The sequence below is a fragment of the Dromiciops gliroides genome, chromosome 5 (assembly GCF_019393635.1).
Source record: "Dromiciops gliroides isolate mDroGli1 chromosome 5, mDroGli1.pri, whole genome shotgun sequence".
Classification (NCBI taxonomy): Eukaryota; Metazoa; Chordata; class Mammalia; order Microbiotheria; family Microbiotheriidae; genus Dromiciops; species Dromiciops gliroides.
In genome coordinates, this window is record NC_057865.1 from 100,859,881 (window position 1) to 100,885,021 (window position 25,141).

At 34.4% G+C, this 25,141-nt stretch overlaps 1 protein-coding gene across 1 annotated transcript; it reads right to left on the bottom strand.

Moving 5' to 3' along the window:
- Positions 1-18,597: 18,597 nt before the first annotated feature.
- LOC122729188 (olfactory receptor 13-like) lies at positions 18,598-19,542 on the bottom strand. The gene has a single exon (XM_043967908.1). It carries the CDS (start codon positions 19,528-19,530, stop codon positions 18,598-18,600), a length of 933 nt encoding a protein of 310 aa, XP_043823843.1. The 5' UTR covers positions 19,531-19,542.
- Positions 19,543-25,141: the final 5,599 nt, after the last annotated feature.

Sequence of the window (25,141 nt, forward strand, 5' to 3'; positions counted from 1 at the left end):
AGGCACAGTGCTAAATCACTACTGATATTAACTCATTTGTCTTTGAGCCTTACAATAATGCTGTGGGAGAGATGATAATTACAATTAATTTGACTATAAGAACTTGGGTTACAATTATTTTTCTATATCATCCCATCAAAGCCAACTTATACCCACACCCTCTGTCTATGTATACTCCTAAGTACAATAATTGATATAATTTTTTACCAGTTAGAAGTATGTATGGATATAATTCCAACTGCAATTCTATATGGATAATATTCCTATGTATAAACAGGTCCTATAAACAGTTTAACCCTTTTGAATAACTTATATTTTTTCTTTTGTATTTACCTTTTTACGCTTCTCTTGAGTCCTGTATGTAAAAATAAAAAATTTCTGTTATCTCTGGTTTTCTTTATCAGAAATGTTTGAAAGTCCTCTATTTCACTGAATATACATTTCCCCCCCCCCCAATGCATTATGTTCAGTTTTGCTGGGTGGGTGATTCTTAGTTGTAATCCATGGAAGCTGATAAAGTTGGTGTGATCCTGACTGGTTCCGTGTCACAGTCAATTTGAGTTGCTTCTTTCTAGCTGCTTGCAATATTTTCTTTTTGAACTGAGAGTCCTGGAATTTGGCTATAGTATTCTTGGCAGTTTTAATTTTGGGATTTCTTTCAGGAGGTGATTGGTGGATTCTTTCAATGACTGTTTTATCCACTACTTTTAGGATATCAAGACAGTTTTACTTGATAATTTCTTGAAAGATGCTGTTGAGGCTCTTTATTTATCATGGTTTTCAGGTAGCCCAATAATTTAAAAATTATCTCTCCTGGATCTATTTTCCAGGTCAGTCATTTTTCCAATAGGATATTTTATATTTTCTCCAATTTGCTTCATTCTTTTGATTTTGTTTGATTGATTCTTACAGTCTTGTGGAGTCATTAGCTTTAACTTGCTCAATTCTAATTAAAAATATTTTAAATAATATTTTATCTTTCCCAATTATATGTTAAGACAATTTTTAGCATCCACTTTTACAAGATTTTGTGTTCCAAATTTTTTTCCCTCCCTCCATTTACTTCTTCCTAGAACGGTAAGCAATTTGATATAGGTTATATACATGTAATTATGTAAATCATATTTCCATATAAGTCAGAGTTGTGGAAAACACACAGAAAAAATAAAGTAAGTGAAAAAATGTATGCTGAGATCTGAGTTCAGAGTCCATCAGTTCCTTATATGGATGTGGATAGTATTTTCCATAAGTCTTTTGTATTTGTCTTGGATCATTATATTGCTGAGAAGATCTAAGACATTCATATTCGATCATCACACAATGTTATTGATACTGTCTACACTGTTTTCCTGATTCTGCTCATTGCATTTTGCATCAGTTCATACAGTTCCAGGTTTTTCTGAAATCTGCTTGCTCATCATTTTTTAACCTTTTTCATTTATTTATCCATTTATTAATTAATTTATTTGCTTGCTTGCTTGCTTATTTATTTATCTGAAGTTTTGAGTTCCAATTTCTATCCCTCTCTCGTTCCTTCTTCCTATCCTCCTCCCTCCTTGAGGTGACAAGCAACCAAAATAGGTTATACATGTGCAATTATGTAAAACATTACTATATTAGTCATGTTATACAAAGACTCAAGTAAAAAAATGTTCATTATTTCTTATTGCACAATAGTATCCCATTACATTCATATACCAGAACTTGTTCAGTAATTCCCCAATTGATGGGTATTCCCTCAATTGCTAATATTTTTCCAACACAAAAAAGGCTGCTATAAATATTTTTTCACAAGGAGGTCCTTTCTCCTTTTTATAATGTCTTTGATATACAGACCTAGTAGTGATGTCACTGGATCAAAGGGTATGCACAGTTTGTTTGCTGTTTTGGAATACTTCCAAATTGCTCTCCAGAATGGCTGGGTCAGTTCATATCTTTACCACTAGTGCATTAGTATCCCAATTTTTCCACATACTCTCCAATATTTATCATTTTTTTGGTCATATTAGCCAATCTGGTAGTTTTGACATGGTACCTCAGAGTTGTATTAATTTGTATCTCTCTAATCAAAAGTGATTTAAGGGGCAGCTAGATGGCACAGTGGTTAAAGAACTGGCCCTGAATTCAGGAGTACCTGAGTTCAAATCTGGCCTCAGACACTTGACACTTACTAGCTGTGTGACCCTGGGCAAGTCACTTAACCCCCATTGCCTGCAAAAAAAAAAGTGATTTAGATTTATAAAAATACAAGTCATTCCTCAATTGATAAATGGTTAAATGATATGAACAGGTATCTATCTATCTATCTATCTATCTATCTATCTATCTATCTATCTATCTATCCATTCATTCATTTATTTATTCATTTCTTTCTTTCTTTCTTTGCAGAGCAATGAGGGTTGTGACTTTGCCCAAGGTCACACGGCTAGTAAGTGTCAAGTGTCTAAAGGCAGATTTGAACTCAGGTCCTCCTGAATCCAGGGCCAGTGCTTTATCCACTGCGCCACCTAACTGCCCCTGAATAAGCAATTTTCAAAGATATCAAAGGTATCTATAATCATATGAAAAAATGCTCCCAGATCACTACTGAGCAGAGAAATGCAAGTTAAAACAACTCTGAGGTATCACCTCACATCAGAGTAGCAAATGTAATAAAAAAGGAAAATATTGATTGTTGGAAGGGATATGGGAAAACTGGGATGCTAATTCACTGTTGGTGGAGTTGTGAAAAGATCCAACCATTCTGGAGAGCAATTTGGAACTATGCCCAAAAGGCTATAGAACTGTGCATACCCTTTGATCCAGCAATACCATTATTAGCTTTATATCCCAAAGATATCCCCCAAAAGAGAAAAAGACCTATTTGTACCTAAATCTTTCTAGCAGCTCTTTTTGTGGTGGCTAAGAATTGGAAATCAAAGGAATGCCCATCAATTGGTGAATAGCTAAATGAGCTATGATGGTGATGGAATATTATTATGGTATAAGAAATGACAACCAGGATGATTCCAGAAAGGCCTGCAAAGACTTATATGAACTGATGTATAGTGAAGTGAGCAGAACCAAGGGAACATTGGGCACAGTGACAGCAATATCGTTTGATGAAGATCTGTTAATGACTTAACAATTCTCAACAACACAATCATCCAAGACAATCGCAAAGGACTAATGAAACATATCCTCCACCTCCAAAGAAAGAACTGATATTGATTGAACACAGACTGAAGCATGTTATTTTTAATTTTAATTTTTCCTTTTATTCAAGTTTTCTTATACAAAATGACTAATGTTAATGTTTTACATAATTACACATGTATAATCCATATCTGATTGCTTACTGCCTCAGGGAAGGGGGAATGGAGGAAGGGAAAGAGGGATGAAATCTGGAGCTCAAAACTTTAAATTAAAATGATTATTATTAAAAAATGAAAAAAAGTGATTTAGAGCACTTTTTATGTGACTATATATAGCTCTAATTTCTTTATCTAAAAACTGCCTTTGGCCATTTATCAATTGGGAAATGGCTTGCAGTTTTATAAATTTTGCTCAGTTCTCTATATATTTGAGAAATCAGGCCTTTCTCAGAGATGCTTGCTATAACTATTATTTCCCAGCTTTCTAATTCCTTCTAATATTGATTGCATTGGTTTGCTTGTGCAAAAGCTTCTCAATTTAATACATTCAAAATTATTTATTTTACATTTCATAATGCTCTCTATCTCTTGTTTACTCATGATTTCTTCCCTTCTCCATAGATCTGACAGGTAGATTATTTCTTGCTCTTCTAATTTGCTTATGGTGTTATCCTTTACATTTAAATGTTCCCATTTTGATTGTACCTGGTATATGGTGTTAGATGTTGGTCTACACTTAGTTTGTGCCCTATTGTCTTCCAATTTTCCCAAGAGTTTTTGTCAAATAGTGAGTTCTTATCCCAAATGCTGAAATTTTGGGTTTATCAAATACTAAGTAACAATGGTCATTTATTGCTATGTCTTGTGTATCTAATCTATTCTAATGATCCACTATTTTGTTTCTTAGCCAGTACTTGATAGTTTTGATGATTACTGGCTTAAAATAAAGTTTGAAATCTGGTATTGTTTGCATTTTTCCAAGTGATTCATGATATTCTTGATCTTTTGTTTTTCCAGATGAATTTTTTTTCTCTGCCAAATGATGTTTGGTAGTTTTATATGATACAGAATAAGTAAATTAATTTAGGCAGAAGCGTCATTTTTGTTATATTGGCTTGGCCTACTCATGAACAATTGATATTTTCTTCAATTTTTAGATCTGACTTTATTTGTGTGATAAGATTTTAGTTCCTCAGTTTATCATGGTAGGTAGATTCTTAAGTATTTTATGTTGTTTTAAGTTATTTTAAATGGAATTTCTCTTTTTATCTCATACTGCTGGGTTTTATTGGTCATGTAAAGAAATGCTGACTATTTATGTGGGTTTATCTTATATCTTGCAACTTTGCTAAAGTTGTTAATTATTTCAAGTAGATTTTTTTAGTTGATTCACTAGGGTTCTCTAAGTATACCATTATATCATCTTCAAAGAGTTATAATTTTATTTCCCCATTGCCTATTCTAATTCCTTTGATTTCTTTTCTTCTCTTATTGCTACAGTCAACATTTCTAGTACCATTTGAATAATAGTGGTGATTATGGGCATTCTTGATTCATCCCTGGTCTTTTTGGGAAGCCTTCTAGTTTATTTACATTATGGATAATGCTTGCTAATGTTTTTACATAGATACTGCTTAACATTTTAAGGAATGCTAGCTTTGTTTTATGCTCTCTAATGTTTTTAATGGGTATTGTATTTTGTCAAAAGCTTTGTTAGAATTTATTGAAATAGGGGGCAGCTAGGTGGCACAGTGGATAGAGCACTGGCCCTGGATTCAGGAGGACCTGAGTTGAAATCCAGCCTCAGACACTTGACACTTACTAGCTGTGTGACCCTGGGCAAGTCACTTAACCACCATTGCCCCACAAATCCCCCCCCCAAAGAATTTATTGAAATAATCATATGATTTCTGTTAGGTTTGTTATTGATATGGTTAAGTATGTTGATAGTTTACCTAATATTGAATCAACTCTGCATTCCTGGTATAAATCTCACCAGGTCATAGTATAAAATCATTGTGATATATTGCTACAATCTCCTTGCTTGTATTTTATTCAAAATTTTTGCAGTAGTCTTCATTAAGGAAATCGGTGTATAATTTTCTTTCCCTGTTTTACTTCTTCCTGGTTTAGGTATTAACACCATATTGTGTCATAAAAGGAATTTGGTAGGACTTTTTATTCACCTATTTTCCCAAATACTTTTTATAGTATTAGAATTAATTGTTCATTAAGTATTTGGTAGACTTCAGTTGTGAATCCATTTGGCCCTGGAGATTTTTTCTGAGGGAGTTCATTAATGGCTTGTTCAATTTCTTTTCCATAGATGGGGTTATTTGGGGATTTTATTTCCTGATCTGTTAATCTGGGTACTTTTATTTTTGCTGGGGGAGGAAGGAGGCCATTTTATTAAGCTTGGGTGCTGAGGTGGAGATAAACATGCACGATGGAGGGGAAAGACAGGATGCACAAATAAAATCTCAAATAAAATATTAGCAAGGAGATTACAGCAATTCATTACCATAATAATACACTATGACTAGGTGGGATTTATACCAGGAATGCAGGGCTGGTTCAACATTAAGAAAACTATCAACATAATCAACCACATCAATAACAAAACAAACCAAAATCATATGATTATCTCAATACATGCAGAGAAAGAACTTAACAAAATGCAAGGCCAATTCTTATCAAAAACACTAGAGAGCATAAGAATAAATGGAATTTTCCTCAAGATGATAAAAAATATCTATCTTAAGCCATTAGCAAGTATTATATGTAATGAAGATAAGTTACAGGCATTCTCAATAAGATCAAGGGTGAAACAAGGATGTCCATTATCACCACTATTATTAAATATTGTACTAGAAATGTTAGCCTTACAATAAGAGAAGAAAAAGAAATTGAAGGAATTAGATTAGGCAAGGAAGAAACAAAACTATCACTCTTTGCAGATGATATGATGGTATGCTTAGAGAATCCTAACTAAAAATCTACTTGAAAGAACAACTTTAGCAAAGTTGCAGGATATAAAATAAACTAACATAAATCATCAGAATTTCTCTATATGACCAACAAAATCTAGCAATAAAAGGTAGAAAAAGAAATTCAATTTAAAATATCTAGAGACAGTATAAAATACTTGGGCATCTACCTGCCAAGGCAAACCCAGTAATTATATGAACACAATTACAAAACATTTCACACAAATAAAATCAAATGGAAATCAAAATCAAATGGAAAAATAGAATCAAATGGAAAATATAACCAAATAGAAAAATATAAATTGCTCATGGGTAAGCTTTGCTAATATAATAAAAATGACAATTCCACCTAAACTAATTTACCTATTCAGTGGTATACCAATCAAACTACCAAAAAATATTTCATAGAGCTTGAAAAAATAACAAAATTCTTATGTAAGAGAAAAAGGTCAAGAATATCAAGGGAATTGATGCAAAAAAATGCAAAGGAATGTGGCCTAGCTGTACCAGATCTAAAACTATATTATAAAGAAGCAATCAGCAAAACTATTTTGAAATGGCTAAGAAATAGAGGGGTGCATCAGTGGAATAGGTTAGGCACACAAAACACAAGAGTAAATGAATATAGCAGTCTCCTATTTTATAAACCCCAAAACTCTAGCCTCTAGGATTAGAACTCACTATTTGACAAAAACTGCTGTGAAAACTGGAAAATAGTATTGCAGAAACCAGGCACAGACCAACATATTACACTACACCAAAGTAAAGTCAAAATGGGTACATGATCTAGACATAAAGGGTGATACCATAAGCACATTAGAAAAAGAAGGAATAGTTTACATGTCAGATCTATGGAGAAGGGAAGAATTTATAACAAAAGATGACATAGAGAATGTTATGAAATGCAGAGTGGATCATTTTGATTACATTAAATTAAAAAGTTTTTTAATAAACAAAATGAATGCAAACAAGATTAGAAGGAAAGGAGAAAGCTGGGAAACAATTTTTACAGCCAGTGTTTCTGATAAAGTCCTCATATCTAAAACATATAGAGAACTGAATCACATATACAAGGAAACAAGTCATTCCCTATTGAGAAATGGTCAAAGGATTTAAACAGGCAGTTTTCAGATGAAGAAATTAAAGCTATCTATAGGCATATGAAAAAATGTTCTTAATCACTACTGATTAGAGAAATGCAGATTAAAACTACTCAGTAGTACTACCTCATACCTATATAATTGGCTATTATGAAAAAAAGGGAAAATGACAAATGTTGGAGAAGTTCTGGGAAAATTGGAACACTAATACATTGTTGGTGGAGCTATAAACTGATCCAACCATTCTGGAAAGCAATTTGGAACCATGCCCAAAAGGCTATAAAATTGACCCAGCAATACCACTACTAGGTCTATATCCCAGAGATTATAAAAAAGGGAAAAGGATACACGTGTCCAAAAACATTTATAGCTGCTCTTTTTGTTTTGGCAAAGAACTGGAAATTGAGGGGATGCCCATCAACTGGGGAATGGCTGAACAAGTTGTGGTATATAAATGTAATGGAATACTATTGTGCTGTAAGAAATGATGAGCAGGCAGATTTCAGAGAAACCTGGAGAGACTTACATTAATTGATGCTGAGTGAAATGACCAAAACCAAGAGAACATTGTACACAGTATCAATAGCATTGTATGGTGATCAAATTTTATAGACTTAACTCTTCTCAGCAATACAGTGATCCAAGACAATGTCAAAAGACTTATGGTGGAAAATATTCTCCATATTCAGAAAAAGAACTATGCAGTCTGAATGCACATTGCACCATACTATTTTCACTTTTGTTGTTTTTTTGCTGCTCTTGTTTATTGTCTCTTGCATTTTTTCCTTTTGTTCTGATTCTTCTCTTACAACATGACTATTGTGGAAATATGTTTAATATGATCATAATGTATAACCTATATCAGATTGTTTGCTGTCTTGGGGAGGGGGAAGGAAATGGTATGTAGGAGAAAAATTTGAAACTCAAAAAAATCTTTACATGTAATTGGAAAATTTTTTTAAAAAATCAAATTAAACAATGGCTTATCTATGTTATTTTTTTCATAGAACCAGTTTTAATTGTATTATATATATATACATATATTTACTTTTAAGTTTATTAATCTTACCTTTGGTTTTCAGGATTTCCAATTTGCTGCTCAATCAGGGATTTTTAATTTTTTTTTAATATTTTAGTTGCATGCCCAATTCATTGGTTTGCTATTTCTTTATGTTGTTGATATTAGAACTTTGAGAAATAATTTTTCCTCTAAGTACTGCTTTGGCAGTATCCCATAAATATTGGTATGTTGTCTTATTGTTGTCATTTTCTTCATGGAAATTATTGATGGTTTCTATGATTTGTTCTTTGACCTACTTATTTTTTAGGATAAGATAATTTAGTTTCCAGTTAATTTTTCATCTATTTTTCCACTGCCCTCTGTTGAATATAATTTTTATTACTTTATGATAAAAAAGAATACATTTAATATTTTTGCCTTTCTACATTTAATTTTGAGGCTTTGTGTCCAATACACGGTCAATTTTTGTGTAGGTACCATGTACTACTGAGAAAAAGGTATATTCTTTTCTATTCCTATTCAATTTTCTCCAAAGATCTGTCATATCTAACTTTTCTAATTTTCTATTCACCTCTTTAGTTTCTTTTTTGTTTCTTTTTTGGTTGGATATACCAAATTCTAAGAGGGAACAGTTGAGGTCCCCTACTAGTATAGTTTTGATGTCTCCTTTTTCTTATAACTCACTTAACTTTGCCTTGAAGAATTTGGATGCTATACTACTTGGTATGTACACTTTTAGTATTAACATTACATCATTGTTGGGGGCAGCTAGGTGGCACAGTGAATAAAGCACTGGCCCTGGATTCAGGAGAACCTGAATTCAAATATAGCCTCAGACACTTGACACTTACTAGCTGTGTGACCCTGGGCAAGTCACTTAACCTTCGCTGCCCCCAAAACAAACAAACAAAACCATTACATCATTGTCTATGGTAGCTTTTATCAAGGTGTGGGTTCCTTCCTTATCGTTTTTTTTTCTTTTGGTGGGGCAATGAGGGTTAAGTGACTTGCCCAGGGTCACACAGCTAGTAAGGGTCAAGTGTCTGAGGTTGGATTTGAACTCTGGAACTCCTGAATCCAGGACCAGTGCTTTATGCACTGCACCATCTAGCTGCCCCCTCCTTCCTTATCTTTTAAAATTAGGTTAATTTTGGATTTTGCTATCAGGATTGCTATCCCTGATTTTTTTTTAGTTTGGCTGAAGCAAAATAGATTCTGCTCCAACTTTTTACCTTTACTCTGTATATTTCTCTCTGTTTCAAGTGTGTTTCTTGTAAACAAAATACTACAGGTTTATGGGTTTTGCTACACTCTGCTATCTGCTTCCATTTTATCGGAGAGTTCATTCCATTCACATTTTTTAAAAAGAAAGAGGAGAGTAAAAAGGAAATTAAAGTAATATTTAAAAGATACTTTGACTAACTGTATGCCAATAAACCATATAATCCAAGTGAAATTTATGAATATTTAAAAATATAAATTGCTCAGTTTAACAGAAGAGGAAATAGAATAAAAACCCCATCATAAAAAAAGAAGTTGAACAAGTCATCAAAGAACTCCCTAAGAAAAAATTCTCAGAGCCAGATGGATTTACAATTGGATCCCACCAAACATTGAAAAAATAATTAATTCTAAGACTATATAAACTATTGCAGAAAATAGGTGAAGAAGGAATTCTACCAAATTCCTTTTACAACACAAATATGATGCTTATACTTAAACCAGACTAAGCCAAAGCAGAGAAAGAGAATTATAGCCCAATTTCCCTAATGAATATTACTACAAAATTTGTAAGTAAAATATTAGGAAGGATATTATAGTAATATATCCAAAAGATTATTCACTACGATCAAGTCATTTTTATACAAGGAAACCAGGGATGGCTCAATATTAAGAAAACTATTAACCATATTGATAACAAAACCAACAGAAATCATATGATCATGTCAATAGATCCAGAAATAAATTTTGACAAAATACAGCACTCCTATTAAAAATTAGAGGGAATGGGAATAAATGGAACTTTCCATAAATGATAAATAATACCTATCTAAATCCATTAGTAAAAATTATCTGTAATGGCAATAAGCTAGAATCCTCCCCAATAAGACTAGGGAGTAAAATAAGGATGTTCTTTATCATTACTATTATTGGATTAGAAATATTAACTATAGTAATTAGAGACAAAAAAGAAATTGAGGGAATCAGAATAGTTAATGAAGAAACAGAACTGTCACTCTTTGCAGGTGATATTATGGTATACCTAAAGAATCCTAGACAATAAACTAAAAAAAAAAACTAGAAATAATTGACAACTTTAGAAAAGTTGCATGGTATGAGATAAGCCTACTACATAAGTCATCAGCATTTCTATATATTATCAGCAAAGTCCAGCAATAAGAGTTAGAAAGAGAAACTCCTTTTAAAATAACTGAAGACAATATAAAATACTTTGGAGTCTACTTACTAAGACAAACCCAGGATGTACATGAACACAATTACAAAACACTTTTCACACAAATAAAGTCAAATCTAAAAAAAAAATAGAAAAATATCAATTGCTCATGGGTAGGCCAAGCCAATATAATAAAAATGACAATTCTGGCTAAACTAATTTCGTCATTCAGTGCCACCACAATTAAACTACTAAAATATTTTATAGAGCTAGAGAAAAGAATAAAATTCACCTGGAAAAACAAAAGGTCCAGAATATCATGGAAATTAATGAAAATAAATGTGAAGGAAGGTAGCCTAGTAATACCATATATCAAACTGTATTATGAAGTAGTAATTTATCAAAATGATTTGGGAGGCAGCTAGGTGGTGCAATGGATAAAGCATCAGCCCTGGATTCAGGAGGACCTGAGTTTAAATCTGGCCTCAGACAGTTGATACTTACTAGCTGTGTGATCCCGGGCAAGTCACTTAACCTTCATTGCCCTGCAAAACAAAACCAAAACCCCCCCCAACTATCTGGTACTGGCTAAGAAATAGAGTGTTGGGATCAGTGGAGGAGATTAGGTACACAATACTCAGTTGTAAATAACCCTAGTAATAGACTGTATGATAAACCCAAAGATCTCAAGATTTTGGGGCAAGAACTTACTTTTTGACAAAATTTGTGAGAAAACTAGAAAACAGTATGAAAGAGAGTAAGTAGAGACCAGTATGTTACCAAGATATTGGTAATACCAAGCTATGATCAAAATGGGTACATGATTTTTCTTTTATGTTTATAAAATGGCTATACTATTAGCAAATTACAAGGGCAAGTTTAGCTGTCAGATCTATGTAGAAGGGAAGAATTCATGAGCAAACAAGAGATAGAGAGCATTACTAGATATAAAATGGACAATTTAGATTATATTAAATTAAAATGTTTTTGCATAAACAAAACCAATTTAATTAAGATTTTAAGGAAAGTAGAAATCTGGAAAATAATATTTAAAGCGAGTGTTCCATTTTTCAAATATACAGAGAACTGAGTCAATTTTTAATTAAATTTTTATTTTTAAAATTTGTTTTATTTTTAATTTATGGAATAAAACAAGCATTTCCATAACACAGGACAATAAAAAAGATGATTCCATATTAATCTTGAAATCTACCACGTACAACTTGCTATTCCTTTCAAATATACATTATCATGCAAATTTTTACCCCTTTTTTTCCTTCCCTTTCTCCACTCTGGCCTAGGGACAGCTATCATCAGACACAAATAGATTTATATATGTGAAATTATTCTATACATACTTCTATTTATCAATTCTTTATCTGGATGCTGGTAGCATTAGTCTGTATATGTCCATTACAATTAATTTGGAGAGTTATAATGTCCAAATAACCTAATCACTTAAAGTCATTTAAAAATAATGCTATTATTGTATAGAATGTTCTCTTGTTTCTGCTCATTTTGTTCATTATTTCACACAAGTCTCTCCATATTTTTCTAATAATTTCTTGTAGTACAGTAGTATTTTATCACAACCATATACCATAACTTGTTCAGTCATTCCCCAATTATTGGGTATACTTGCAGTTTCCAGTTCTTTGATACAACAAAGAGAGTTACTATAAATATTTTACAACATATAAATTCTTTTCTTTTTCCCTAATCATCTTTGGAAATAAATCTAGTAGTGGTATTTCTGGGTAAAAGCGTGTTAGTAGTTTAATAATTCTTTGGGTATAATTCAACATTGCTCCCCAAAATGGCTTAATCAGTTCCCAATTCCACAACAATTAACTAGTGTACCAATTTTTCCACATCCCCTTCAACATTTGTTGCTTTCCTCTTCAATTATTTTAGTCAGTTTGGTAGAGGAAAATGAAATCTCAAGGTTGTCTTAATTTAAATTTCTCTAATCAATAATGATTTAGAATATTTTTATATGACTGTAAATAGTTTTGATATCTTCAAATTTTGAAGAATACAAGTCATTCCATTCCAAAAAAAGACCTATTTGTAAAAATATATTTCTAGAAGCTCTTTCTGTAGTGGCTAAGAATTGGAAATCAAAGGAATGCCCATCAATCGGGGAATTGTTAAACAAGCTGTGGTATATAATGGTTATATAATAATATTGTGCTATGAGAAATGACAAGGGGGGTGACTTCAGAAAGGCCTAGAACGGCTTTTATGAACTGATGTATGGTGAAGTGAGCAGAACCAGGAAAAACTTTGTACTCAGTAACAGCAATATTGTTTGATGAAGAACGTGAATAACTTTTCTCAGCATTACAATGATCCAAGACAATCCCAAAGGACTAATGATGAAGCATACCATACACCTCCAAAGGAAGAACTGATATTGATTAAATGCAGGTTGAAGCATGCTATTTTCCACTTTCTTTCATTTTTTTCTTTTGTTTTCTTATAAAAAATGATTAATATGTATAACTTATATCTGATTGCTTACCATCTCAGAGGAGGGGAAGAAGGGATGGGAAAAATGGATAGAATTTAAAATCCAAAACTTTAAATAAAAATGTTTATAATTAAAAAAAGAATACAAGTCATTCCCTAATTGATAAATGGTCAAAAGCTATGAACAGGCAGTTTTAAGGTGAAGAAATCCAAGCTATCTATCGTCATATGAAAAAATGCTCCAGCAATATCTTTTGATGAAGAATTGTGAATGACTTGACTTTTCTCAACAATACAATGATCCAAGACAATCTCGAGGGATTATTGATGAAACATACTGTCCACTTCCAAAGAAAGAACTGATATTGATGAAACAGACTGAAGCATGCTATTTTTCACTTTCATTTTTTCTTTTAATGACGTTTCCTTGTACAAAATGACAAATGTGGTAATACTTTGCATAATCATATATGTAAAACCCATATCTGATTACCTGCTGACTCAGGGAGGAGGGAGGGGAGGGACAGAAGGAGGGGTAAAAATTAGAACCCAAAACAATAAATAAAAATGTTTATTACCCAAAAAAAACCCAAGTCATTCCCTAATTGATAAATGGTAAAAGACTATGAAGAGACAATTTTCAGATGAAGAAATCAAATCTATCATCATATAAAAATGCTCTAATTCACTACTGATTAGAGAAATACAAATTACAACTCTGAGGTAGTACCACTTCACACCTATAAGATTGGCTAAAATGAAAGAAAGGGAAAGTAGGAAACATTGGAGGGGATATTGGAAAATTTGCACACTAACACATTATTGGTAGAGTTCTCGACTGATCCAACAATTCTGGAGCACAATTTGAAACTGGTCAAAGGGTAATAAAACTGTGAAATAATAGGTCTGTATCCCAAAAGAGATAAAAAAGCCAAAAAAGAAAAGGACCTATATGTATAAAATATTAACAGCAGCTCTTTTTGTAGTGTCAAGGAATTGGAAATCGAGAGGATGCCTATCAACTGGGGGAATCACTGAACAAATTGTGGTATATGAGTGTAACAGAATATTACTGTCCTATAATAAATGATGATAAGTTGATTTCAGAAAAACCTAGAAAGACATATAAACTGATGCAAAATGAAGTAAGCAGAACCAGTACAAAGTAACAGTAATACTACATGATGATCAACTGTAGATGACAGATATTCTCAGAAATACAATGATCCAAGACAGTTCCAAAAGACTCATGATGAAAAATGCTATCCACATCCAGAGAAAGAACTGATGAAATCTGAACACAGATAACACAGATAAAATAATATTATTTTTAAATTTTCTGTACTTTTTGTCCTTGGATTTGGTTTTTCTTTCACAATATGACTAATATAGTAAAATATTTTGCACAGTTAAATATTTATAAACTATATTATATTGTTTACTCTTGCAGCCGAATAGGGAGGTAAAGCAGGGATAAAGAAAATTTGGAACTCATTTTTTAAATGAATGTTAAAAAATTATCAACATATAACTGGGAGAAAATAAAATATTATTTGAAATAAAAAGTCTTTGTCTCATTTAATTTTATTTGGGGGGCAGCTAGGTGGTGCAGTGGATAAAGCACCGGCCCTGGATTCAGGAGTACTTGAGTTCAAATCCGGCCTCAGACACTTAACACTTACTAGCTGTGTGACCCTGGGCAAGCCACTTAACCCCAACTGCCTCACCAAAAAAAAATTATTTGGACAGCCAGAGATACAGAATTGTTGTTTATAAGCTAATTTTTCTATCCTATCCCTCCACACACTGAATTTCTCTTATATTTGTAATAAAAAAATGAGAAAAATCTTCAAAAGTTGTACTCTGTGCAACCTGTGGATGATATTCTATCATTATCTTTTCCAGATGGATTTTTTTTTGGGTAGAAAATCCTGATTATCTCAATGTCTCATGTGCTCTGATGCTTCATGACCACAAGAGAAATAAATGCCTTTGACTGATATCCCTCAATGAGCATGTAAAGAAATATGTCAAAAATACTCATTTTTTTGTATTTTCCAGAAACCAGACTATTATAGAAATTGAACAATGTTAACAATGGAGTCATGGGAGAGTCAATGCTAGGAAGGGCCAAAGATATTTTATACACATACACACACAAACATACATATATACATATACACATATATTCTATTTATTTTATTCAATATGTGCCAATTATATGTAAAAAATTTAACTTTTATTTTTAAAAAAAATTTTGAGTTCCAAATTTTCTCCCTTTCTCCTCCCTCCTGCTTCTTGAGAAGGCAAGCAATTTGATATCAATTATACATGTGATAAAAAAGCACATTTCTGTATTAGCAATGTTGTAAAGGAAGAATATAAAAAAAGAAAAATAGAGAAAGCTTTAAAAAGTATACTTCAATAGGCATTCAGAGTTCAAAAGTTTTCTCTTTGGAGGTATTGGATTTTTCGTCATGAGACTTTTGAAATTGTTTTGGATCACTGTCTTGATTAGAATAACAAAGACTTTCATAATATTGTTGTCACAGTATATAATGTTCCGGTTCTGCTCATTTTACTTTGCTTGAGTTCATATGTCTTCCTAGGTTCTTTTTGAAACCATCCTGTTCATCATTTCTTATAACAATAGTATTCAGTCAAAATCTTATTACATTTTGTTCAATCATTCCCCAGCTAATGGGCATCCCCTCACTTTTCAGTTCTTTACCACCACAAAGAGAGTTGCTAATAAGTATTTGGTTGCAATGTAGTGTGGATAATAAATTGCCAGTGCATGGATCTAATTCCAGAGTGATGGATGGAGAGATTAATGTGAGAACTAATGGACAGAAAATTATGAATTGTAAAAATACTTATCCATAGAATCTCAAGGTTGGGAGGCACCTTGGAGGTAATTTTTCTAACCTAGATGTGAACGGGAATCCCTTCTATAACATACTCAACACATCATCTCACTGTTGCTTGAAGATCCCTAGTGGAAACCAACCCACCACCTCCAAATCTGGTGCATAGCATATTTATACATCTATAATGATTTAGAAGGGGAAATAGGTGGCACAGTAGATAAAGCACAGGGCCCAGAGCTAGCAAGACCTGAGTTCAGATCAGACACTTACTATATGTGTGACCTTGAGCAAGTCTCTTGACCTTGTTTGCCTCAGTTCCTCATCTGTAAAATGAATTGGAGAAGGAAATGGGAAATCACTCCATTACCTTGCCAGGAAAACCCCAAATGGCCTCACTGAGTCAAACATGAATAAAAAGAAATCAACAGCAATAACAACAATGAGCAAGACAATGTTCTTAAAATAAAGCATGAATTTAGCTCTTTTCAAATTTAATTATTGCTCTGCGACTAAGCAGAACAACTTGAATTGTCCTTCAGTATACAAATAAGTACATTTAAAATTTGTGTCATAAGCCATATCTTGTTCTAGGTTCTCGGTATAGAATAATAAGAACATCACAGTAGTTGGTGTTAAGGAACTTATTTTTTAATGGGGAGGGTGGTAGTATAACAAAAGGTATACATACAAGTAAATATAAAATAACAGGGTGATTTTGGGGATAATGAACAGCTGGTGGAAGGAAGTAAAAAAAAGACCTTATGCAGGAGGTGACATTTGAATCGAACTTTAGACAAATGAAGGATTCTGAGGTAAAATTGTGAAGGGAATACATTCTAAGCATGTGGATGGCCTGTGCAAAGGTGTGGAGATGGAGAATAGGATAGCATGTCAAGTTGGGAAGAACCTCAAGTAAATTAGTTTGTCTAGAAAAAGGAATATAATAATGTACAATAAGGCTGGAAAGGTAAGCTGGAAGCAAATTGTGAAGGGTTTTTAATTCCAAATAGAGGAGTTGGTATTTTATTCCATAATAATAAGTAACTGCTGAAGATTTTTGAGCCAGAAGGTGACATTGTCAGACTTATGCTTTAAAGATATCATTTTAGCCTCGATCATGTGGAAGATGAATTGGAGAAGGGAGAAACCTAAGGTAGGGACATAATAAAAGAGTTCTTCCACATGGAAATTCTTCAGATACTTAAAAATAACTGTCATGTCCCTTTTAAATCTTCTCTTTTCCAGTTTTCTTCAACTAAATTTCGAAAAGAATCAACATCAGGTCCTTCATCATCCTGGTGGCACTCCTATAGCTGTTCTTCAGTTTATCAGTGTCTTTCATCTATCTTAGCAGTCATGCAATATTAGCCCCACCCCAAACAATTTCTGCCTGTGTGTCTCCATACAAAGACCAATTGCAATATTGATCTCTTGCTCTTGCTATTAGTCAGATCACATTGTATTTGTCTTTTTGTCTATTCTTGCTCCTAATCCAGTCAAACTCAGCATCCACCTCTCTCTATCAAGAAATTGGTCAGAACCTATAATATTTTCTTTCTCCCACCACAACTCAATTGCTCTTTTATTTTTCTTACCTCCTTTTTTTTTTGTGGGGCAATGGGGGTTAAGTGATTGCCCAGGGTCACACAGATAGTAAGTGTCAAGTGTCTGAGGCCGGATTTGAACTCAGGTCCTCCTGAATCCAGGGCTGGTGCTTTATCCACTGCGCCACCTAGTCGCCCCATTTCTAATGCGCCACATGACCTTGGGTAATATAAACACAATCAAATCCTAGAAGAGATATCAATTTTAATTCTAATTCCACACTCTTTGTATGACATTGGTTTTGTGTGACACTCCCCCACTTCCCCTCAAGCCAATGATTCTGGAAAATTATGTTTGATTAGTCTGTGAAATGATGTTTGACTTCCCTCTCTTTCTCTTGGTTATTATTTTTAAATGATTAAAATTAGTATAAGTAATTGTTGATAGTTTTATATTTATACTGAGCTGAAAAATTTTCACAAACCTATGGCAGTATTCATTCCATACTGTTTCTCTGTCTCTGTTTCTATCGCTGTTTTCTCTTTCTCCCTTCCTCTCTCCCCTTCTCCTCCTTTCTCAAAGGTATGCATGTTTGTTAAATGAGATTTCCACAATGTTCTTGTAGCATGATAGTCACGAACTTGGGATTGGCTCTCAGGGTACAAAGTCAAGCATAGCCCTGAACAATTTCCTGGATCATTATTCAAAGGATTATAACTTCACTGTTTCACACCCCGAAACTCAAAAATTTTTACATCGAGTAGGAAACACTTGAATATTGATCACAAATATTTAAGTAGAAACATTTCATCTTTCCTTTGGCACTTTGGTACCTTAGAAATTTTCACAGGCTAGTGAAACATAAGCAAAACATATATACTTTTGAAGATTCATAGGTTCATTGATTTGAAGCCAGAAGTGACCTCAGAGTCCATCCATTCCATATTCCTTATATTAGGGAGGAAGAAATAGATTCTACTTTATTTTTTAATTAAGCAATGTGAAATAAGGTTTCAGATGACTATAGTCATAATTAATGAATTCTACTGCAAGTTTATAATTTGTTAAATTATTTAGGATGGTTTTCCTTTCCCTAGCACTCTCTTCAGGGCACCCTTTACTTCACTGTTTCTCAGACTATAAATAAGGGGGTTGAGCATGGGGTTAAATAGGCTATGGAATAAGAGGAGATATTTCTTCTGACCTTTGGGGTTCCCATGCTTTGGCCCAATGTACATAATGATGGCAGTGCCATAGAACAGTCCTACCACACAGAGATGGGAGGAGCAGGTAGAAAAGGCTTTCTGTCTCCCCTCTCTTGACTGTATACGCAGGACTGCATAGATTATTTGCATGTAGGAGATCACTATTGAGGAAAGAGGTCCCACCAACACAGAAGTAGCCACAATCAAGACTATGGTCTCAAGTATATGGGTGTCAGCACAAACAAGTTTGAGAATAGCTAAGATTTCACAAAAAAAGTGGTTGATTTTCTGGAGACTACAAAAAGGCAATGGCAGTAATAAAATTAGATCAGCCAATGACAGAAGGAATCCAAGGGCCCAGGAGGTCAATGATAGAGTGATACACACCTTCCAGTTCATGATGACAGAATATCTGAGAGGGTGGCAGATTGCCACATAGCGATCATAAGACATCACTACCAAGAGAAGACATTCTGTGAGGGCAAAAGTCAAAAAGAGAAAAGTCTGAGTTATGCACCCTGCATATGAGATGGGTTTGACTGGGTCCAGGAGGTTTGCTAGCATCTGGGGCACAGTGTTACAGGCATAGGAAATATCAACAATGGCCAAGTGTGAGAGGAAGAAGTACATGGGAGTGTGGAGTCGGGCCTCCAGACAAATGAGTCCCAAAATTACTCCATTCCCCATTAGGGTGAAGGCATAGAGCAGAGAGAAGAGTCCAAGGAGGAACATTCGCATTTCAGGGCCAACAGGAAATCCCATCAGAATGAATTCTTTAACCAGTGTGTGATTGTTCATCATACTTCTGTGACAAAGACAAAGAGATGATTTAAGGAAAGTATTTCATAGAGAATTGCTATCCACTCTTTTGTATATTTAAGAAAATACATGAGTATGAAACCATTCCAATGACCTTATTTGACTTTAATGTGCTTTTAGAGATCTTATTTTGATTAAAATAACACATTATTATCTTAGTTCCTTTTCATACAAATGTGGAATTTCCAGTGAGGAACTTTCTCTATTCTCTTTCATTAATGAAGAATAGGACCTTCTCTGCAATTAATAGCCCTTAAGAATGCTATGGCAGGGACTGAGTGTTTAAATGACTTGCCCACAGTCATGCTGCTATTTTAAGTCAGAAAAGGGATGTGAATCAAAGTATTCCTGATTCTGTAGCTTACTTTCTGTCCATTACATTGTATTGTCTCTCTTGCCAAAGATAGTATTTTAAAGACATACCTGCTCTCCATTGGTGAGGATCGTCCTTCCTACGTACGTGATAACTTCTCTGCTATATTTGGTAAGCTTCACAAGTTTGTATAGGTTAAAAATTTCCATTATCTCATAGCCAAACTTAGAGTTTTAAGCCTTTATTACCTCACTTTGCCTGATCTTTGAATAATAATGCATGCTGTGTAGTAAATGTATGTATTTTATTTTTCTCCCTTAATTAAAAAAGAATTAGCAATCACCTACTAATCACTTATAGTATGTAGAAAATTGTGATAGATATCAAAGGAATTTTTTTCAAAAATTGATACCTTTCATAGAACTCACATCTTAGTATAGATATATTATATCTACACATCTATGCTAGAAAAAAATCACTGTAGTTTTCAGGGATTTGCAGTGACATGGCAGAATAGAAGTAAGGAAATGAATGTGGAGGAAAGTACTCAGAAGAGTCAGTGACAGAGGAAGAGGAATGGACTTTGTGGACAGGAAGCTCACAAGCTCATCATTTCTATTTGACGCTTATATACCCTGTAAGTTTAAAAAGGAGTGAAAAGTGAACGATCAAAGATAGGTCCTCTGGAATGGTTGCTAGAGAGAGAACTGGCTCTCAGGGAATCTCATGTAGTATAAACAGATATGAAGCTCCCTGGATCCCTTCTTTCATTTTTATACTACTTTTTGAGGGGACAAATTTTTATTATTGAAAATATATCATTACCAAGGTAGAAATAACATAATGTAAACTGGTCTTCATAATGTCTAGTTACCCAATCAACATAGAAAGAAGCATTTCTTAAGCCCCTGTTCTTTGCTAGAAATGATTGTGGAGGCATTCTTGCAATAGCCATGAATTTAAAGATTATTTTCCGCTTGCTACTTAGGTCACCAAATTCCAGGACCCCATTTTTTTTTTTTTGCCTTCTTATAACATTGATTGTCAGTCAGATTTAGATTTCCTGATTAATTATGAGGAATTTTATTACTTATGTGAGCTTACCAATTTGGTAGTGACAATAGGAAAAGAATAATGAGAATTTTTACCCTTACAGTTTCATTGCTTAGTGCATCCCAAATAGATTGTTGTACCTTTCTTCTGAGTGTCTTTGGAAGGGAAACCAAGAGTAGATCACTAACTAGGTCACTGTCTTAAGAAATTACCTGTAGAGTGTGCTGGATGCAGGTAAGAATCACTATTGACAGCAGAAAGATCAGCCTCAGGGAGCGCTGATTCCCTGAGCCTCCATCTGGGTTGAGAGCAGCATAATCAAACAGTACTGACGTTCAGTTGCATAAGTCATCTTCTGGTACAGTGGACTTCTCGTTCCCTTTGGCTCCTCATGGACATAGTTGTGCCATGTGTAACTCCTGTGGTGATCACAGGAAGAGGAAGTTGAGAGGAAAAAGAGGCCCTAGGATTCATAAAATGGCTGTCAACATTTTCTTAGCAAAATAGTTAATGGACCAAATCAAGCTGCGGCCATCTAGGGATTGGCTTGACCACTAGTACCTTGAAATGGTGATTTCTGTTTTTCTGAATTATCACCTAAACCTCCCAAGAGTGCGACATTTGGGCACAGAAGACATGACCTCCAGTTCAAGCTTTACTTACTATCTATGTGATGTTGGTCAGTCAGTCATTTCTTAAACATTTGGTACGTGTCAGGCACTATGGTTATTTCTATGAACGTAAAGAAGGCAAAAGATAGAGAAACACATTCTAATGGGGAGACAACATACAAACAATTGTGAACAAACACAATACATACAAAATAAATTGCAGATAACCAGCAGAACAAAGGCATAAACATGAAAGAAGGATAAGGAAGGGATTGTAGCAGAAGATGGGATTTTAGCTGAGACTTAAAGGAAACCTGGGAAAGCAGGTGATATGATAAAGAGAAAGAATGGCAAGCATGGGGGACAGCCAGTGAAAATGCAGGGAATAATGAAATGGAATTTGTGCAAGGAAAAGTAAGGAAGTTGTATCAGTGGACTCCAGTTTACCAGGAGGGGAGTAAATAATAAAACTAGAAAATCAAGAAGATACTTAACCTCTCTGAGCCTCAATTTCTCAGCTGAAACATGAGAAGACAGTACTACATGACGTCTATGGGTCGCTTCTAGTTCCAATCTGTGGTCATACAATTCTATGACCTCTGGCTTCCTTTTCCTTTTTAAATCCATTATTTCTATGCTTATGATATTATTATCTTATGATCCCAGTACAAAAGCCCCGCTCTTTGTTAGGCATGGACTGAAAGGAAGCATCACCCAAACAGAGAGCTAGGACTCACCTGTGATTTTTGTCTGGAAGCTCCAATCCTGTCCAACCACTACACTGGAAGATGTCTTGGGTACAGAAATCTCACCATCCCCCCTGGTTTTTACCTGAGATATTATTTGAGTGACTCATAACTTTTATGGCATTCCCTTTTAGCTAAATATAACCATATGCCTTTATAATCCTAAAGTTCAGTGAAAGAAGATCCATGGGATCTCATACCCATCCAGGGAAAATAAGAGCCCAATCATCAATCAACATGCATTTAGCCACCTACCTATTCCCTATAGAATGACACAAAACTGTTTTTGCCTTTCAGGACCCTTGGGGAAGGAATCCAAGGGAAGATGTATGAGCAGATACTTTCAATACACAGAAGTGTCTATATATAGGAATTTCAAGAAAGAGATTGTATTCCTAGGTATCCATTGCATATTGTTATTATCATTGAGTCATTTAGTGATGTCTAACTCTTCATGACCCTATATGGGATTTTCTTGGCAAAGATACTGAAGGTTTGTCATATCTTCCTCCAATAGATTAAGGCAAACAGAGGTTAAGTAACTTGACCAGGATTACCCAGCTAGTGAGTCTCTGAGACTGAATTTGAACTAAGATCTTCCTGAGTCCAAGCCCAACCTTCTATCTACTGAACTATCCAGCTGCCTCCAAGGCAAAGAGAGGTTAAATGACTTTCCCAGAGTCATACAGCGAGAAAGTATCTGAGGTGGATTTGAATTCACATCTTCCTGCCTCCAAACCCAATAATCTATCCACTGAGCCATCTAACTGCCTCTATCAATTATCATCTAATATCCATTAGATAGTACCCTCTGCTAAATGTGTCATCTTCTTGTTTGTCCCTGAATATGAATTTGTTCCATGTCTGGAACCACTTTCAAAGATGAGACTGGGATTAGAGGAAGCAAAGCCTATTTCTAGGTGACAATGAACTGACTCTGGTTCATATTCTTATAGCTCATATTCTATTATACCTTTTCTTTAATAGAGGCTATATTTGTTCCTTTCTCATGATCTTCCCTCCCCTTTTCTCCATAGCCCATATATACACACAACTTAACTAGAGGTAGTAAGAAACTGAACTTCAATCCAAGATCACTGTACCAGTACATCTTTCTATGTTACAGAGATTAGAGGCATAATTAAGAGCTGGATCTAAGGATATTGGGTAGTGGAAATGGGAGTAATTTTTGGGACTTGGAGAGTAAAGAAAAGATCTAGGGTATCCCAATGGAATGTATTATGTTCTAATTCTTGTAGGATTTATTTTTGGCACAAATCATTGAGAAATTTTCCTTTTCGAATAATCCTCAATTCAACTGACATTTTGTACTTTTCCTAAAGGAATTTGGTGAATTCTAAAGTAACTGTTTTCCTCTTATCACTGCCATCCCAATAGATAAGAAATTCAAGTCACCTATCCAAGAGAAACAGTCAGAAAATCTCAGGGACTGGGATAATTTCATAGTTTTAATCTGCTTGGTTTATTTTAAAAGAACAAAAAACCCCAGCACTTTTTTTGTACTTGAAGCTAAGACAAAGCATTTTATTCTTCAAATAAACAAATCAATCAAAAATCTAATTGATATACCAATAAATTTTCAAAAATTTCTCACTGCCTTGCCCTAGATACTTGGAATTTGCCTGCAGATAATTAAGCATATTAGCAAGGGGTTTTTGACTTTATTATTTTTGACAGTAGACAATTCAGTGAACCATATGATAGATAAGTATGAGAGTCCAGGAACAATCATATCCCCATTTACTAGAAAGAGCCTGGTTCTATGACTTCTCAAATTCTCTCTTTCTAATTCCTTTCTTTACTTCTCCAAAGTACTATTACTGATCTAGCCTTCCTATCTGCCTCACCAAGCATCTTCTCTACCTTTACTCTTCTTTCCCTCAACTATATCAGTAGAAGTTGCCAATGTAGCCTTTTGAGTTTATCTCACCCCTCAAGATCTCCTGGTGGCTGCAGCAATTAGGTCTTCAACCTTTGTTTTCTTGTTCCCCAAGACATGTTTGAGGCAATGGTTCTTGGTCACATCTTCTTTCCCTCCATCCCCCAAGTGAATATAAATATATACCTTACCTTCAAGTAATGTATCTAAGGCATATCAATTCCTAAATGCTTCTGCTGACATTGAACTCCAATTCAAACAACAATGACTACATATGAAACATCTAAAAATACTTCCATATTTCTGTCCTCATTCTAATAAAATATTATCAAATGTTAGAGTCATGTGTAATAGCATGGCATTAGCATTACATTCTGTTTAGAATACTGGAGAAGATGTCAAAATATTACAGATGATATTTGCATAATGCCTTAAGATTTGCAAAATGCTTTACATATGTTTTCTCACTTGGTCCTCATGATAACCCTGTGAGAAAGGTGCTATCATTTTTCTCCCTATATTATACATGTGGAAATTTATTTTGATTTGGAAACCCTACCTTTAGACTCAGATTAGAAAGCCTTAGGCCCTCAGGGTCTCTCCCCCTCCTCCTCAGCGGAGGGGGGGGTAGCCCCATGGGCTATACAAGACGCCAGGTCAGACAGCTGGGGGGAAAAACAGCCCCCAGCTCCCTCCGACCTGAGCGGAGCTATCTGAAAGATAGCCTGTGCTGAGGTACGTGAAGTGGGAGTGCACTCCCCCTCCCCCAACCAGCCACAGCCCTGGCTGGCGGATTAGTTTGGTCTGTGGGGGTGAAGGAAGCCCCAAGATTTAAGTGGAGAGAAAAAAAGGTATATATAGACCTGGGAGTTAGATTAGAAGGAATCTTGTCAGGGGGGATAAGATGAACAGTAATGCAAAAAAAAAGAAGGAGTGAGGATGGACTAGATAGAGAGACAAGATTAAGGAG

Bases quoted from the DNA above. Each gene is read 5' to 3' on its own strand.
- LOC122729188 (XM_043967908.1), bottom strand. From the start codon at position 19,530: ATGATGAACAATCACACACTGGTTAAAGAATTCATTCTGATGGGATTT.